The sequence below is a fragment of the Telmatherina bonti genome (assembly GCF_933228915.1).
Source record: "Telmatherina bonti genome assembly, chromosome: 14".
NCBI lineage: Eukaryota > Metazoa > Chordata > Actinopteri > Atheriniformes > Telmatherinidae > Telmatherina > Telmatherina bonti.
Window position 1 is genome coordinate 13532815 of NC_136612.1, and position 19530 is coordinate 13552344.

At 40.5% G+C, this 19530-nt stretch overlaps 1 protein-coding gene across 1 annotated transcript; it reads left to right on the plus strand.

Annotated features, from left to right (window-relative positions):
* Positions 1-8961: 8961 nt before the first annotated feature.
* On the plus strand, positions 8962-18141 carry ldlra (low density lipoprotein receptor a; the record flags this gene model as incomplete). The annotated part of the gene is made up of 17 exons (XM_079252675.1): positions 8962-9001; positions 11136-11258; positions 11356-11736; positions 11835-11957; positions 12057-12179; positions 12305-12424; positions 12544-12669; positions 13860-14031; positions 14130-14357; positions 14443-14561; positions 14696-14835; positions 14947-15088; positions 16892-17035; positions 17154-17435; positions 17580-17660; positions 17774-17937; positions 18085-18141. The coding sequence occupies 17 exons, from the start codon at positions 8962-8964 to the stop codon at positions 18139-18141; spliced, it is 2565 nt and encodes an 854-aa protein (XP_079108801.1).
* Positions 18142-19530: the final 1389 nt, after the last annotated feature.

The window sequence follows — 19530 nt, forward strand, 5'->3', positions numbered from 1 at the left end:
ATTATAAGTTTATGCTTCAACCCACTCAATTTGAACTTTTTGTTTTTAGATTTGTCATTATGTTAAAAATAAAAAAAACAAAAACTTTATAAACCTAAATAAATGAAACCAAAACTTTCGACGCGCATATTTTGGTCAGGTAACTCCGCACACCAGCTGCTGACGCACACAACGTGAAGCGGTTCCTAATTCTGGCCCAGCAAAGAGTTTGTGTCTCGATTGGTCTCGATAGAACCAGTTTAGAGAACCAGGAGTCGGTGCTTATGCAGTCGAAAGCCAAAGAACCGGTGCCAAGTCTGGCTCTGGCTCCTAACCAGCTCTGTCAAAAAGCCCCTTCAGAGGGACCCTGACTGACTCACACCTCAATAACATCCTCAGCTTGTCAGTGAGCCAGGTGCAACCCAACATGGAGAGACTGGTAATGTCCTAAGATCAACTTCATGTGTCCCACTAAGTATCAGCAACTTGTCTTGTTCAACATGTACTGTTTCTTCTTGTTGACATGTTGCAGTTTAGTGGCTGTAATTATTGTTTCTTGCCCCTCTAATTATGTTTTATTGCCACATTGATTTTTAATATAACATTTTATATACTGTGACAGGAAAAAATACACTTTATTAGCTATTGAACAATAATTAATAAAACTTTATACATCTGCTTGTGTTTCATCCTTAAAGCTGCAGTGTTTGGCCCGTGGCTCACTGGATTGTTTTCAGTTTGGCCCTTCGAGGCAAAAAGTTTGGGCACCCCTGTGCTAGAGCTATGTAATATTCCCTTAATCTAGAGCATTACTTGGGAAAAAAAAAAAATCCAAAGTCTCCATACTTGTACTTGCTGCAGATACACACTAGATGTCTCAGTGTCATGTTACTGAATACAACTCATGTCCCAATATGTTCTCATAACCACCAGCAGTCATTTTTATTGTCTTATTGTTACAGTTCTTAAAGGTCAGAGAAATTTGCATCTTTTTCTTTTTTAATATGAAGATTTTATGCAATTGTTTTATAAAATGGTATTGATGATGGTGTATTTTCTAATACATACTCCAACATCTTCCATAGGTGTGAGGATGGGTTGAGATGTGTGTCTGTCAACTCCAAAAGCCTCCCCATGTTAAAATAAATTAAATGATATATATTATTTTTATACTCATGTAATCCTTTTATGAAACCATCTCCCCATCCCCACGCTGTCGGGATGAAAACGATCATAACAACCCAGTTTCAACATTTATAAGGTTCATTTTCCATCTTGATATTAATTCAACCCTTTTTTTTAAAAAAAAAAAAAAAAAAAAGCTTATTATTAACTTGGTCTTTAATTAAATCTAAACAGCTTTTTTCTAATAATTTCTGCCTCTACCTCTGGAGTTTGCTACCTGTTATATGCTGGAGCAACTACACTGCAGTCAGCTGCTGCTGGATGTTGGAAATCTTTGATGAGCAGAAAAGGGATAAGATGTAGTAGACAGGAGGAACTTTAAATCACGTATTGCCCTGATCTTCATGGTGTTTTATTTTCTTCTCAGCCAACCAGTCATCCTGAAACAATATGATCTCCTTTTTAAAACAATAAAATATTTTCCTAATTTGACTCTATTCTCCTCAGGTCTCAGCTAAATGTGTTTTTTTTTTCTTATCTAAAATATTTAATGTTACTCTTTTTAAAGACTTTTCTCAGTCTGGTGTCATCAGCAACATCATCTGTCTATTTATTCATTTCATATCAGCCAATATAGTCATTTAAATCGATGTTTAATCTAGAAAACACTTGTTTTTTCTTTAAGAATTCATTACTGTAAATGTAACTAAATTTTCTTTTTTTTTTTTTTTGCATTGATAAAATGTATTGATTCTTTAGCCATTTACCTCACAGGGGGGTCATTTCAACATCATCCCCACTTTTCAGAATCCACTGGGATTTGATACACCCACCAGTTCCTGTCCTCCATGGGTTTCAGTCGCCCCCACACCTGGACAAACACTGGTTGTTTCTACTGTGTCTCATTCCTAAGGTTGTCCTTTGGAGGAAATCTCACCTCACAACGACAGTCTCAGCAGACTCGTCTGCATGCTCGAGTGACTGTTTGTACATGTGTGGTCGACATTTCTTTTAGGATGCACTGAGAAACGAGCTCATGGCCCACCCCTCCCTTCAGATCTTCTCTTCTGAAAGGTTATTTTGGGATATGATTGCTCCCATGCTGGGATCAATGTGAAATGATTCCTTTATCTTTTTGCAAGATATTGTGAGTTTTATTCCTAAAGGATGAGGTGATGAAGCCAAGTGCAACTTCTCCACAGAAATAAGTCTGTACAGCCACTCCCAAACCACAGAACAACTAGACGGTCCAGAGATGTGTCACAGCTGTGGGAGGTGACATTTTTGGATAAAAGAATTACTGAACACATGTCGCCCAGTTTTATTCTCCCAGTTTTATCCCCAGATGTTAATCTAAAATGACAAAACTATATGATCTTCAGGTGTTTTCAGACAGAAATGTGCTTAACTGCATGTGGGAGAACCTGATTTGACATTTACGGGCAGGACCGAAGAAGACTTCTGCAGCCAAATAAAGTGTTTGTTTTGCAAGGAGAAGAAGGGATTGTGAAAACGGTTGTGGAGGTAAACCTACTGGAAAAACCAGAAACTGGTTCCAGAGGCTGTTACAAGAAGGTTTAGAAGTTGCATAATGATGGGGAGAGTGGGTCCACCAGTTGCAGTCGTCGGGTGTGTCCAACTCTGCTGAGTTAAGAAGAGCTTACCTGCATCTTTTCTGTTAGAACCCCACAGAGGAAAAATGATCCATTGTACAAACTCACCAGGATTTTCTGTCAAGTTCTCCTGTTCAAATGCTTGTTACTACAAATATCTAATCTGCCAATTGCAGAGCAGCAATCACTTCATGTAACCCTTTCATGCATAGTGGCTATAAATTGGACACCTATTTACAAGCTTTTTCTTGCACATTCATGAATGAGGATGGTATTTTTGTAAATAAACCACTCCAGTGGATGTTAGTGGGTCATCAAATACATTGTCACTCAATGGAGAATAAATAAATATATGATATAATTGAAGACATTGTAATTATGCAGGTTTGACTTTGTGATTAATGGTAAAAGAAAATGATGCAGCTATATTTCATGGATGACTTAAATAATATAAATATGATTATATATTGTTTCTTAAATATTTTATAGAATATGTTAAAATAAGTCAAAAATCATGATAAATTCTAAATATCACAAATAAAAAAAGGATCATTGCATGTCTGTTGAGGTAAAATACTGTATTTAAAAAATGTTGCATTTGTTTTTATTAATTTATGCATGAAAGGATTAGTCATGTAGACATGGGGGAAGTTGACTTGCTGAAGTTAAAGTTGAGCATCAGGATGAGGAATTAAAGGGGATTTAAGTGACTTAACGTGGCATGTTGCTGGTCTGAGTATTACAGAAACTTCTGATCTACTGGGATTTTCACACACAACCGTGTCTAGAGTTTACAGAGAATGATCTGGAAAAGAGAAAATATCCAACAAGCAGCTGTTGTCTGGACCAAAATGTCTTGTTGGTGTCAGAGAACAATGGACAGACTGGTTGGAGATGATAGAGAGGCAACAGGAAGGGAAATAAGCTTTGTTTCCAACAAAGGTTTGCAACGTAGCATCTCTGAACACACAACACGTCCAACCTGGAAGCAGATGGTCTCCAGCATCAGAAGACCACACCGGGTGTCACTCCTGTCAGCTAAGAACAGGAAACTGAGGCTACAATTCACACACTCACCAGAACTGGATAGAGAAACTGGTCTGATGAGTCTCCATTTCAACTCCACATTCACACGAGATGCACATTCGAAACATCATAAAAACATGGATCTAAATAGTCTTGGATAAAAAGTCCAGGCTGCTGGGGGTGTAATGGTGTGGGGGTTGTTTTCTTGGTAGTTTGGGCCCCTTAGTACCATCTTATGGTTTAACTTCTACAGCCTGCCTGAATATTGCTGCTGACCATGTTTATCCCTTCATAAACACAGTGTAGCATCTTCTGATGGAAACTTCCAGCAGGATGATGCACCATGTCACAAAGCTCACATCATCTCCACCATGACGATGAGTTCACTGTCCTCCAACAGCCTCCACAGTCACCAGATCTCAGTCCAACAGAGCAGCTTTGGGATGTGGTGGAACGGGAGATTCTCATCATAATGTGCAGCAACTTCGAGATGCTTCATGTTAATATGGGGCAAAATACCTGAGTGTTTCCAAAAACCAGTTTAATCTGAGATATTAATAATTAGGGCCATTCTGGGGACAAATAAGAACCTAATAAGGTTGCTGGTGAGTTTATATGCAAAAAGTTGTTTGATTCAAGGTCAAACTGAAAACATCCACAGTGTTGATTTGTAAATCTGCAAACTTCTCAGCCAATGGTATCAATCATCTGCTTCCATTCTCTCAAGGCACTTAGCATCAGAAAATGGTCCAACCCTACAGAGCTGAAAAGACCTAGAAGGGATCTCAAAACGCAAGTTATTAAGTTTGTCTCTAATTTTTCCTTTTGTTTATGTAGTGCTACATAGAAATAAAAATCAGACCCTCAATCAGAGCATGAAAACATAATCCCACCGGTAAAGTATGGTGGGGAGTATCATGATTTGGAGCTGTTTGATGCCTCTGAGGCTAAATGGTCCACATTAACTGGGTAGTGGGCTGCTTTTCCAACTGGAGTGGACCAGTGACAGCCAGAACTCAGACTTAAAACCATTTAATATGCTGTGGATTCTAAAAGAGACCTTTTCACACCACATTTCAGCTGAGAAGAAGCCATTTCTGTAAATCAGTTAACAGAATAAGACTTCTTAAGGAAAGGGCTGCATGGTGGTGTAGTGGTTAGTACTATGGCCTCACAGTTATCAGGTCACTGGTTCAAGTGGTGGCCTTCCTGTGTGAAGTTATCATTTTCTCTTCATGCATGAATGGGTTCTCTCCAGGTTGTCCGGCTTCCTCCCAACATCCACAGACATGCAGGTTAGGTTAATTGGTTACTTTAAATTGTCTTGTAGGACAGAGTGTAAGCATGAATAGCTGTCTGTCTCTCTGTGTTGACCCTGTGATGGACTGGCAGCCTGTCCAGTGTGTACCCGGCCTCTTGCCCAATGAATGCAACCTTTAATTGGACAAAGCGGTCAAGATGAAGTTCTTAAGGTTCGTGAAGCCTGAAAAAAGTTTCCTGAAGGGTAATGTTTGATTAAAACATGCATTGTGTTTTTGAGTACTAATGACTGTCTGTAACTGTAGATTTTTGTTTGTGTCTCATCTGTAGCTTCAAGACGCTGCTCTGAGGCTCCCAAGTGTAATCAGACATTAGAGAACTCTGCGAGGACTGCACAATGCTAATACACTCAGTGTTTGTTTCATATAAAATATGAACATACAATATTTGTACGTTTCTGTATGTTTGTTTGAGTCGTAGCTACACTGGAAGTCATGCTGGTAAAGGTGGACTTATCCAGTGTCAGCAATCTGGGGAGAGGCAATACAGGTGACTATAATCTTTCTTCTGATTGGACCAAGGTCTGTGTTTTCTCTTACTCCATAATCACTTATATTTCCTTTAATGTGGTTAAACTTCTTGTTTTTTTCTTGTAAAGAGAAAGATAGAGCTCCACTTCTATTATTCCTATAAAAACTTACTTTTAAATCGCACACTTTCTCTGATCATTCAGTCCCGCTACATTGCTGTTTGTATGTTTTATACAGGATTATGTATTATCTCTGCACCTCCCCTCATGTCCGTCACACTTTAAAATCAGTCTACGGATTCACATGAGTTTAAAACTTTGAACCTGTAGCAATAACATGAGCAACAGTTTTTATGAGCAGCAGTAAACCTCAGTTCAGGATGCAGCCGTGTGAAGATTAGATTACGGCCTTGCAGGTTTTAGAGGCTCCAACATATGAGTCAAATAAGTCTGGATCTTCTTCTTATTGAACTCTGTGATATTTGCTAACAAGGTCTAGGAAAAAAGTGATAGCACATCACTCGATTATTATTATTATTATTATTATTATTTAGCATTTAACCTTACTTAAGTTATATTCAAATCTGTCATGAGCCTTTATTTTGTGCAAGGTGAGATGATACAGGTGAAGATGTAAAACCTGCAGGGCAGAGGCCTCTGACCTGAGAAGAGGAATGTTGCTGTGCAGAAACAATCCCACCTGTTCTTTCACGTGAAATTCTTACTTAAAAAGAAAATGCAGAACTGCTTCGTGTCATTTATGTCTTCCAGCAGAAGCACAAGTGAAAATAAAAACAATTTTAACCAGCAGTGAGATTCTCTGATAAAAATGTATTAGTTAGGGTATAGCTATGTAGAAATGTGTTCATTCTGTTTTCCATATCATAGATCGTATCCTATCAGATTTATTCCAAAGTTGCAATAAAAAAAGTTGGATATGTTAATGGTATTATGAAATTAATTTAAATGTAGAAATAGGATTAAATAAGTTTTCTTCTTCCCAATCCATTTCAGGCAAAATAGATATTTTTTTTACACCCCCCCCCCCCCCCCCCCTTTTTTTTTCTTGTTAAACAATTCACTGCTTAAAAAATGACAGACTTGCATTTCTTCTCTGTTTTTGCTGTAAACACCACTGCCTGAAATAAATAAAACCAAGAAAACAAACAAGCAGGTGAATGACAAAAAGGCGATATATATATATATATATATATATATATATATATATATATATATATATATATATATATACATATTCATGTATATACATATATATAAACTCCTCCCTCTCTCACCCACCCCTCCCATCTCCCCAGGGTAGGGCGGGTGGCTGTTCATCTTTCAAGCTCTGGTTCTCTATCAGAGTCCTGGGAGCTTGAGGGTTCTACCCCGTATCTTAGCTGTCCCTAGGATTGCGCTCTTCTGGACGGAGATGTCTCATGTTTCACCAGGTATCTGTTGGAGCCACTTCTCCAGTGTGGGGGACACAGTCCCCAATGCTCCAATCACTATGGTTACTACTGTTGCTTTCATCCTCCAGGCCTTCTCCAGTTCTTCCTTGAGGCCTTGGTACTTCTCAAGTTTCTCATGCTGCTTTTTCCTGATATTTCCATCATTGGGGATGGATACATCGATCACTACGGCTTTCCTCTGCTGCTTATCCATGATCACTATGTCCAGTTGGTTGGCCACCACCATTTTAACTGTCTGGATCTGGAAGTCCCAGAGGATCTTAGCCCTCTCATTCTCCACCACCTTGGGGGGGATTTTCCCAATGTAACTTCAGGGTCTCCAGTCCATATTCTGCACAGATGTTCCTGTACACTATGCCGGCAACTTGGTTATGGCACTCCATGTATTCTTTGCCTGCCAGTATCTTGCACCCTGCTGTGAGGTGCTGCATTGTTTCAGGGGCTCCTTTGCATACTCTGCACCATGGGATCCTGCTTGGTATGGTAGATCTGGGCCTCGATCGCTCTGGTGCTCAGGGCCTGCTCCTGTGCTGCCATGATTAGTGCCTCTGTGCTGTCCTTCAGTCCAGCCCTCTCCAGACATTGATAGGACTTGTTTATGTCGGTCACTTCGGGGATCTGCTGGTGGTACATCCCATGCAGGGGCTTTTCCTCCCATGATGGTTCTTCCCTCTCGTGTTCCTCCAGACTCCATTGTCTGAGACATTCACTAAGTGCTTCATCCCTCGGTACCCTCTCCCAGATGTATTAGTGGAGCTTGGATGTTTCATCTTGGATAGTGACCTTGATGCTCACCAGTCCCTGGCCTCCTTTGCGCTTAGTGTATAGTCGGTGGACACTGGACCCGGGGTATATACATATATACTTGCATTTAACAGAAAAATGCTCCATACTAAATGAATGAGCCCTACGATGGACTGGCGAGCTGTCCAGGGTGTACCCTGCTTGTCGACCAAAGACTGCTGGGATAGGCACCAGCTTCATTGGATTAAGCGGTTAGGATAATGAATAAATGAATAAATAAATAAATAAATGGATAATATATAAGACAAACAATGAAAGTGGGCTGCTACTAAAATAAATAAATCAACATTTTTGCAACAAATATATTATTTTATTTTATTGAATCAAAACTGTCACAATAATTTAATTAAAGGTTTCTGGGAAAACTTTTCTATTTTGATTTATCTAATTAAATAGACCTGTTTTCAGACTGCAGGGATTTCAACTGGCGAACATCTGTAAAGTTTTTCTGTCATCCACACTTCAGACTGTCACAGCTTTACATTAAGTCCTCCTATATAGCCCCCCATCCCCAACCCTCCCCCGGGCACAGGTAACCTGATAACCTGCACACACCCAAGCACACACACATACAAACACACACACTCACACACATTCTCTCAGACCAAATTCCTGCCTCCGCCCCGAACTGAAACTGATTCAACAGAACACTTCACGTGAGGGTGTGTGCGGCTCCTTAAAGGGTTAAACTCATAGTAAGAATCATCTCCACAGAGACCGCCCTCATGATTGTTGAGGGTGTACACCTCCGAAATCACACCACCCCCAGACCCCGCCTTCCCCTGCTCAGGGCCCCCCGCGGCCCCACCCACTGCTGGACCACATTGAAATGGGTCTGATGTTGTCAAACACTACATAGTGCGGAGATCCCTCATCAGATTCCCCAGTAGGAGCATCTCTCTCTCCCTCTCTCTCTCTCTCAGCAGCAGCTGTTCATCCAGGTGTTACAGGTGAAGTCCCAGTCCAGACCGCGCTGCAAGAACTGATCAGGAACCTGCAGACCCCGAGGTGGATGCATCTTCCAGCGCGAGCCAGAAACATGAGACTGCTGTGTTACGCCTCAGTGCAGCTTCTCCTCTACCTCCTTCATCAGACTAGTAAGTGGAAGAAAAGCCTTTTTATTACAGCTGTGTGATTATTGATCAGGCCTGGCATGCGTAACAAGCGGCGCTTTGATGATATTGACAGAAAAAGTGGGTTATATTTTGGAGAAAATAAAGGTTTTTTTGTCAGTAGAATAAACAAGCCGGGTTTATATGTTACAATTCATTCCTTTCTTTCCTTTCACGTTGTGCCGTTTTGTTGCTTTCATGTACCGGCGCCTGGCTCGGATCAGCCAATCAGCTTTGAGCGCCGTGAATGCCGCCTTGTGAAACAGGGTCAAGCGGGGTTTCTGAAAAAGCCGGTTCTGAAAGCTCCAGCTCCTCACAATGTTGGAAAAGGCGCTCTAAACCATAGAAACAGAAGTATTCTGTAATGTTTTTTGCTTTTAAAAACCACTTTTGCAGGTGCAAGTACTTTTAAAATGATGTAACATTCTGCATGTTTACAGGAAGCTTTTGGAGATGAATGAACACCCCTCTATTTTGCCTCCAATGTTTAATTAATCATTTTTACCCCCCATTCTTTTGTTTGTCCTCAAGTTTACTCGTGAAGTCATTGTCAGACCTGTTCCTAGTATGCTGGTAGGAAATGCTGTGCATGGTGGAACAAGTTGGAACTGGTTTTCACCTCTGTGCATATTGTAATACCAGTCTCAGAAATACACGGCATTTGGAATTACGGCACTCCAACATAATGTTTAACAACCATTTCTCACTTAGATTCACACAGATAATCCTTCTATGTGTCACGCTAAGGATGCTTTTTTTAAAAAAAAATTTGTCGATCAGATAAACCTCCAGATTGGCACATTTGTTATTTCCCAGCCCTGATTTGCAGCCAATCAATAATGCTGCCATTCAGTTCAGTTTGTCTTCCAAGGTCTGAACTTTCAGCCCATTAAGTAAATAACCAGCATGAACTTGGGTTTGGCAACATGTCACTGGTTTCAGGGAAAGGCACAGTATGAAATTAAATACTGCCAGTATTTGTTTATTTATTATATATACACAATTTAGGGGTTTTATTATAATCATGTTCGTCAATATCAAGCTGAGTATTATCTTTATAATATAGGCAAGAAAGTGCATGTCTGATTGTCACATGGATCCATAAAGAAATAAATAGGTTCCCCTTTGGCAATAATATAATAAAATACTATAAAACAACCTGCAGAAGCTTAAGGAAATATTTAACCACCGTTAAAGCATTAACTATGATTGATGGCACCAGATGCTTGTCTTTACTAAGAGGCCATTATGGTTTACTACATTTTGACCTGAGATGTGTAAGGATGCATAATTTATGATATGCCTTTTATCCATCCATTCTCATGGAGCAAAAGCTTCCAAAATCCTAATACCCAAACATAAATATTTGATATTAAAATTCAGAAAAAAAGGCCCCCAAAGTATGATTTCCCTTATAAAGAAGCTGCTGCTGGTATTACAGTTAAACATGTTCCCCTGGCCTGTGTCAGGAGAAAGTGGCGGTCCAGGATTTGAAGCCCCTGAGGTCAACGAGAGGCCTCCAGTACCTTTTCATGAAGCACTGCTTCTTTCATATACAGTCTAATTGGTTCTTCCAGTTCAGTGGCCTCATCAGAGCCATTAAAACAAGGTTTTGGGGGATGAATCTGTATGTGTAATGCTTTTGTTGGCAGGGCCCAAAAGGGCTGGAAAATTAGATTTTTTATTGTGGTTATAGACCTAACACACCATCAGGTCCTGGGGAAAGCCTGATCAGGTCCGGCTGGGCTACTTACCAGGGAAATGATATTCTATATCTCTGTCTGAGTTGCTGTTTAACCTTTTATCTTCTCTTATCGAACAACATGGAGTTGTGTGTTGGTTCGTATTACCTTGGTGGAGTACAGCTCGAATTACGTCGTTTTGACTTTACAACGCTCATTAAATAAATGTAAATACAAAAAATTGAGCAAGTTTCAAAGTTATTAGGGTCCGTTTAAGCTCTTACAATGCGTGACACAGGCTGAAACGACGAGTCAATGTGTATTTTAATTGCCTGTACTGTTTTTCCTTCAATATGATGTATAATACGTATATTTAGATAGTTATTTAGTGATCAAAGTGGGGCGATATGGATAAAAATCCGACTTGTGGGGAATTTCGGGTTATGTCGCCACGGTAGGAACAGAACTAGTTTGTAAACCGAGGAGCGCCTGTACTATCAGTTACTAACTTCTGTGTTATTTTTTATTTGCAGTAGCCAGGACATGTAAACCTACAGAGTTCAGCTGTGCAGGCCGCCTTAACCAGTGTGTACCCAACACTTGGCGCTGTGATGGAAAAGCTGACTGTGAGAATGGAGCTGATGAGGAGAGCTGTGGTGAGCATGTCTGTTTTAAGCTTAACTGGGCGTTTTTCTTATCTCCCTTCGTTCTTTGTTGTCAGTTGACCATCTTGTTTTATGTCCTCTCTTCTAGCCGCAAAGCAGTGCACACACTCCGAGTTTCGCTGCAGGAACGGCCAGTGTGTTTCATCCTCTTTCGTGTGCGACGAAGAGGCGGACTGTGACGACGGCAGTGACGAGGTCTCCTGCCCACCCACCACCTGCAGTGCCGCCTCCTTCCAGTGCAACAATACCATTTGCGTTCCTCGCCTGTGGGCCTGTGATGGTGATCTTGATTGTCTCGATGGCTCAGACGAGTGGCCTCAGACCTGTGGCACGAAGACCCCTGCCACTCCTCCCGTTCATCGGTGCAACCCCCTGGAGTTCCACTGTGGAAGCGGAGAGTGCATCCATGGTAGCTGGAAGTGTGATGGAGACCCTGATTGCATTGATCAGTCTGATGAATCTGGCTGTTGTAAGCAGGACATTAAACACCTCTTTGGCTTTATCTTTTAAATTTCCATAATTCCTACGCTGAAGTACTCACCTTGTGAACTCTGGTTATCCCTCTAGCTCGTTCTACCTGCCGTCCTGATGAGTTTGAATGTGGTGATGGCACCTGTATTCATGGCAGCCGCCAGTGCAACCATCAGTATGATTGCAAGGACATGAGTGATGAATCTGGCTGTGTCAATGGTACAAATCCCTCATCTACACCGCATTTCCAAATACAGAACCAGCAACGTGTTTCTAAATTATTTGAGCTAATATTTTATTTTCATATGTCATCCACAGCAACTCACTGCGAGGGCCCAAATAGGTTTAAGTGCCGCAGTGGGGAGTGTATAAGCATGGAGAGAGTGTGTGATAAGAGGCGTGATTGCAGAGATTGGTCAGATGAGCCTCTTCGGCAATGTGGTGTGTATGAAGGCCTGTCCTTCATAACTGTTTAATTACTACTTTGGATAGCTAATTAGGGCCTCTGCAGCTTTAGAGTTGTGATTATATCCTCTCTAAAAGACATTTTCTTCTTTTTCCTCCAGGCTCCAATGAGTGTCTGTACAACAAAGGTGGCTGCTCACACATTTGCAAAGACCTAAAAATTGGTTACGAGTGTTTGTGTCCAACTGGATTCAGGCTAGTAGATGATAAACGCTGTGAAGGTATGCCATGGAATTTTATTTATATTATAAAATTTATTGAGATTAATACAATATGCCAGAATTAGTTTACTGTAATTCAACTCTTTTTCCTTTTTTCTCTCCCTCTCTGTCTGAATCAGATATTAATGAGTGTGCCAACCCAGATACCTGCAGTCAAATCTGTATCAATCAGATTGGCAGCTACAAATGTGAGTGTGAGGAGGGTTACCAGGTTGATCCCGCAACCAAGGCTTGCAAGGCCATTGGTAAGTTTGAGTTATTTTACTTAATTATGCTGCACGGTGGCATAGTGGTTAGCGCTGTGGTCTCACAGCAAAAAAGTCACTAGTTTGACCCTTGGCTAGGGCGGAGGCTCGAACAGGCCTTTCTGCAGGGAGCTTGCATGTTCACCTAGTGTATGCGTGGGTTCTGTCAGAGTACTCCGGCTTCATCCAACCTCCCACAATTGGTTATTCTAAAATGTCCCTAGGAGTGAGTGTGTGTGAATGGTTGTTTGTCTCTGTGTTGGTCATGTCATGGACTGGTGACCTGTCCAGTGTGTACCCTACCGGTCGTCCAATAAATGCTGGGATAGACCCCAGCTTCTCCGTGACCTTTAATTGAACTGAGGGGTTTGGAAAATTACTGAATTTTTTCAATGATAATTTATTGTTTCATCTGTAAAGGTGAACAGTTTAGCTCATTTTTAAGTACTCAGTTTTTGTTAAAGTGGGATTAAAATGGGATGCTTCCTCCTTTTTTTGAGGGATGGGGGGTGTAAACTGATAAATCAAAGTTTACATTTCATTAAAAGGCAAATAAAACAAAATACAGACTGGTTCATAAAATCAGTCATTATTGAGCTCTCTGAAAGTTTAAGCTAATTAGCTTAGCTAACCATGCTAACCAAAATTAGCATGACATTAGCTTCTTGAACTAAATTTTGATTAGTTAAATTTAAGTGGGTCAGAAATTGAATACGCCCTGTGTCTTTTATCTCTTTTTTGGGGGGGTTGGAGGGGGGTTACTTAACAGAAAACATGGATTTCATATTTTAAAAAAAGGAGAAAATAGGGAGGGAAAATAAAGAATAACCCCGCTAACAGTCATAAAATCAGTCAAACTTAAGTCTCCTGGAAGTGCAAGCTAATTTAGCTAACTTAGCTGCCTAAAATTAGCAAACTAAAATGTCTCAACCGAATGGTTGTCTAATTTTCAGGAAATCAAAAGCATTTTCACATGCCTTTTACTGTGTTTATTCCGTCTTGGGCAAAGCAAAACATGAAGGTAATATTTGTCCTTTTTGGGGATACTTGTTAAGGTAATACATTATCAAACTGAATCTAGCTGACATTCGTTCTCTTAAAAATGTTGCTAATATGAGCTTTACTCTTGAAAATAACTACTTTGAGACTTTTTAATAGGACAACTATTTTCTAATCATGATTTTTTTTAGGTACTATTGCCTACCTTTTCTTCACCAACCGTCATGAAGTCAGAAAGATGACCTTGGACAAGAGTGAATACACAAGAGTAATTCCCCGTCTAAAGAATGTGGTGTCTCTCGACATGAACATGGCCACCAAAGAGATCTACTGGTCGGACATTTCACAGAAGAAAATCTACAGGTAACCAATACTTGAATCAAAATTATGGTGTTTTTTCCCCTTTTTATTTCTTGTACTCCTGTTTAACACCTTGTCTAACACTTTGACTTTCAATCCAGAACTTCGATGGACTCAGCTGATGACTCCTCTAGTCACCACATAGTCATTGGTAGTGACATTGATGCTCCTGAAGGAATTGCCTTCGACTGGATCCATGGAAATCTCTACTGGACAGACAGCATTCGCAGCACAATCTCTGTGGTAACTGCTGATGGCAGCCGACGTAAAACCCTCTTCCGTCAAAATCTATTAAAACCTCGTGCAATTGTGGTCGACCCTCACAGCAAGTAAGCTGACAGTGATTTTTATCTTCATGTGAGTGTTATATATGTGAGTTGATATGTTTTAATTTATTATACCTTTACTTTGCAGCTTCATCTATTGGACTGACTGGGGGAACCCAGCAAAGATTGAGAAGGGAGGTCTTAATGGAGGGTATCGAACTGCTCTGGTCACTGACAACATTGTGTGGCCTAATGGCATCACACTTGGTAAGGCATTTGTGTTTTTCTGGTTTCAAGCTCTTTATTTATTCATATGTGCATAATTCCCAGTGGTGACTCTGGTCTGACCGGTTGCCCCCTCCCCCTTTTACTTTCCAAATCCCTACTTGCTCCTTTCCCAGACCTGCTGAACCAGCGGCTCTATTGGGTGGACTCTAAACTGCATACTCTCTCCAGTATCGACGTCCAGGGCGGTAGTCGCCGCACTCTCATCATTGACGAGCACAAACTGGCTCACCCACTGGGTCTCACTGTGTTCGAGGTAGAAAGCTGTTACAGCCAAACTTTTTCAAATGCAACTCTCCATAAACTCCACGTTAAAACAGAGTTTTTTTTCTCTAATCATAAAACTCTGTTGGTTGTGTTTCTCTAGGAAAGAGTGTTTTGGACAGATGTCAGCAACAATGCCATCCTCAGTGCAAGCAGGCTGACTGGTGAAGACATTGCACCAGTGGCAGAGAACCTATCATCACCAGAGGACATCATTCTCTACCACAACCTCAAGCAACCTGCTGGTACGAGTTACACCACTAAGCCATGAAATTAGAGTTATTTTCCAATATTTAAATAATTATGGTTTGCCAGCATTGTCAGGGTTATCGATCAGACTTTATATAGGTGTGAAAAAGCTCAATTATTATCCAATAGTACAATTGTGGGCAATTTTAATGGAAAGTACTTGATTTTAAACATTCACTGAGACCTTGTTCAAACTCTGCAAAGGTTGTCTATTCTCTTTTTTTATGAGTTGTTCATATGTGCTTCTTATGGTTCAAGTTGTGTTTTAATTTCCACATACTGTATCAGCTTGTTATTGGTGTCCATTCAGGACACGTAAACAATGAGTAAGAGATATGTAAGAGAAAAAAACTATTAGCTCTGAAGTAGGAGAATTATATTTTTAAAAAAGTGTAACACATCCTTTCTATGAATTTGAGCTAAGTCATAGGGGGCAGCATATATTAGGCAACATGATTTGCCTCACAGCAAGAAGGTCACTGGTTCAATCCTTGGCTGGAGAGGGGTTTGGTCAGCGGCCTTTCTGTGTGGAGTTTGCAAGTTCTCCCCGTGTATGCGTGGGTTCTCTCTGGGTTCTCCAGCTTCCTCCCACCATCCAAAGACATGTATGTAGGTTAATTGGTTACTCTAAACTGCCCATAGGAGTGAGTGTGTGCGTGAATGGTTGTTTGTCTCTGTGTGTGGCCCTGTGATGGACTGGCGAGCAGGGTGTACCCTGCCTGTCGCCCAAAGCCAGCTGGGATAGGCTCCAGCTTCCCCGCGACCCTGAATTGGATTAAGCGGTTCAGAAAATGAATGAATGAATGATTTATAAACTATTATAATGAAACAGCACCAGAGTAAATCAAAGGCCAGTTTTCATTGGTCTTTTTGTCCTTTCGTCTGATGTGAGCAGAAATCTGAAACTAAAACAAACATGAGAGAAAAACTCAGAAGATAAAACCAACATTGTTTTGAATGATGATTTGTTTTTAAAATTTTTTTTTTTTTTTTTATAAATTGAGGTTCTTGTGAGCTTACTTTTCAAAAATGGGAAACAAAAACTTTTTTTTTTTTTAAACCTCACAGATTTCTTTGCTTTTTGAATAAGTGATCTTTACAGTCACTTTGGCATCAGACATCCATGTATATTGCATGGCCCAACACATCCTCATCAGTCATTAGTAATTTTCTTAACCGCTTTGTCCAGTTAAGGGTCCAGTAATCATTGGGCAAGACCAACATATTCTACTAACAATCATATGCAAACTTCCAGCTATGCTGACAAAAACCCAAAATTCAAACTACAAGATAGAGAAAAATGATTTAAAATGTGGAAAAGTATACATGCTTGCCATTTTTCAAATGTTAGCAAAAAGTAATGACCAGCAAAAAACTATCTATTAAGTGTGACATGACTCATGATGGGTTTGAGTGAACCAAATTCCCACTAAAACTGGTTTCAAAAGGTTAGCATAACCTGTCATGTTTACATAACTTAAGTCACCATCTGATAAGTCTGCACACAGACAGAAAAAAGATGAAACTGAGGGTTTTTTTCCAGCTAATTAGCGAACCTGACAAGTGATGGATTTTGTAACCTGCTTCAGGCACAGTTGCAGCTTCCCTTCTCTTTACAGCCTGGTTAAACCAAACACTTAAACAATTAGTTTGTTAGCTTATATGTATTATACCAACAGAGACATGTGTACATATCTTTTTTCCCAACTCTTAATCAGAAGAAAGACTGTGGTTATTAATGATGGATCTTCAAACTGTAAAACAACCAAACTAAGACTGTATTTCCTTTTCTACTGCAGGACGGGACTGGTGTCAGGTCGCTAATGGAGGTTGTGAATTCATGTGTCTTGGTGCTCCTCAAGTGGGCAGCCATCCCCCCAAATATACCTGCGTCTGCCCAGATGACATGATGTTAGCAAGAGATATGAGATCGTGTGTACCTGGTGGGTAAATCTGTGTAATGCCAAAAAGAAAAGCTGGAAACTAATACCGGCATAACTAGTTAAAAGCAGTAAATTCACTCATTATCCTCCTTGGCTTTTTTTTTTTTAAACTACACAGCCGTGCTGACAACTCCAGCTCCTGCACAGACCCAAGCTCCAACCACCAGTTCCCCTCGTCTGCCACCAGTTCCACCCAGAACCACACCAAAGACCACAATGAAGCCTCAGATACGCACCACCACAAAGCCAATGGTAATCACCAGCACTGTCGCCAAGCCAGTGCAGCGTACCACCAAACCTCCAACCAGGACCACTAGACTCCCACCAAAGACACCCTCGCCTCAGCCGGAAATGCCTAAAATCCTTCACACCACTGCAGGAGCTCCGGTCACCTCTACAGGTGAGTTACCAAAGTGCTGACTCGGCAGGTTTTTCATCATTTCTGTTCTGCTGAGTGCAGTTTGCTCTCAGCAACGTGACCGAGTCGTGCGAGTCAGTTTCATGTATCATTAACTTACACTGTTGTGTTAACCTTTCCCCTCAGATGCTCCACATCAAGTTGATGCTGCGTTACCCAAAACTGGCCCCACCCCTGGATTAGCTCTTTACTTTGTCTTGCCTTTGGGTGAGTTGCTCTATTGGCTGCTTCAACCCAAATTCCAAATATTTCTTTAGAAAACAAGCAAAACTAACAGGACATAATGTTTCACCTCAATCTGATTGTGTTTTATCAAACAGCAATCATTTGTCTGGTGGCTGTTGGTGGATTGCTGCTGTGGAGGAACTACAGACGGAAGAACACCAACACCATTCACTTCGATAACCCTGTTTATCAGAAAACCACCGAGGACCAGGTGCACATTTGGAGGAGCCATAGTCCTGATGGTTACACCTACCCAAAGGTAAACCAGAGAATCTTTTACTCTAATCTTAGTGTTGGTTTATGTAAGAATAATTTAAACGATCAATGGTTTTGTTTTTTTTAATGAGCTCATACAGCTTACAGTATTTATGTGTCTTGTAATACTTTTATTTTTCTGTCCTGTCAGAAACAAATAGTTTGTTTGGATGAAGAGGCAGACAATCCAGCCTTCAGTGAAAACTGAAGAATGTCGGGCAAAGTGGAGAGAGGAGCCTACATTCAAAGTCCTCTAGATTTACCTCAAGCAGCACAAAGATATGGATGTCAAAGCCTGTATCTCTCAACCTTTAACCACTGTATCCTCACAGACAAACAAGCGTGCTACAGAGAAAAAACCGAGCGCAAACAGCCTTTTTTTTCCATTTCCAAAGCAAACCAATCCTGGGGTTAAAGGATTTTTCAGCTGTCTTTTTCTTTTCAAGCATTTGGTGTTGATGGTACAACTGGAGGAAAGTGTAATTTCCGAAGCTGCATTATGTTTATAAGTTACTACGTTCACTGCAACGTATGAATGGTCATTTTTAAACTAGTGTCAGACAGACTTTAGCCAAAAACTTTAGTAAATATCCGTCCTGAAAAAGTGACAAACTGTCAACGGAGCAACCTGATCTTGCACTATTTCTGATTGAAAAGAAGATAAAGTGTTTAATTATCAAGCCGGTGGGAGGAGTTTGTTACTTTAACGGCAGTTTTCAACTCTTTTATAGCATTTTGTTCAGCAAATTGGAGTGTTATATTAATAAGATTTGACCAAAATATTAAATTAATTTTCCTTTAAGTTGACTGTAAATCTTGCAAGCAGCTGTTGAATCACTGTGGCCTCAGTAGGACTGCATCATTTGGAGTTTTACACAAGCTACTGTTTCAATACTTGTGCAAAAAATATCCGAAAGGACTCAACATTGCTGCTGCAGTTGACCTAAAAAACACAACACATAGCACATTTCTTATTATACTTTGTGTGTAGATTCTAAAGAGGGTTTCCAGATGCCTCTGTGGACCCAGACGGCTGATTTGTGATCAGCTTTCTGAGCACTGGACACCCGTCTTTAAATTTTCCACTGCCGCTGTTTAGGGGCACCACATTCCTGGAAGGCAGAAAACCTTTGATGCATCCATGTGTGACCAACAGGGCCGAGTCTAAAGCCCCACATCGCAGCACGTGTGTGTTTATGTGTTCCCTGTGGACCTATTCGCCTTATACCTGAGTTCCTTATAGAAAAACACCATGTCTCAACAAGACACATGGTGTTTTTTGGCTGTTTGAAATCATTTATGTGGATTGAAGGGAAATTTGTGCCTTTTTAGGAAGTATTTTGTTTATCTGTTCATCTTGGGTGCTGTTGTACTTGGTGGATATAAACATGAACATGTGAATCTATTGGTAGGAATACTGCAGTGCTGCATGAAGGTGAGGTTATGACCAACAAAGACTTCATTGTGGTGTCTTAATGACTGCTGTGAGGAAGAGGAGCAGATGCATCACTAGTATTGAAGTCAATTGTTTATTCACTGAATGACTGCACATGTAAATATGTTTATTAATGTACATATTTGTTCTTAACTGCTTTTG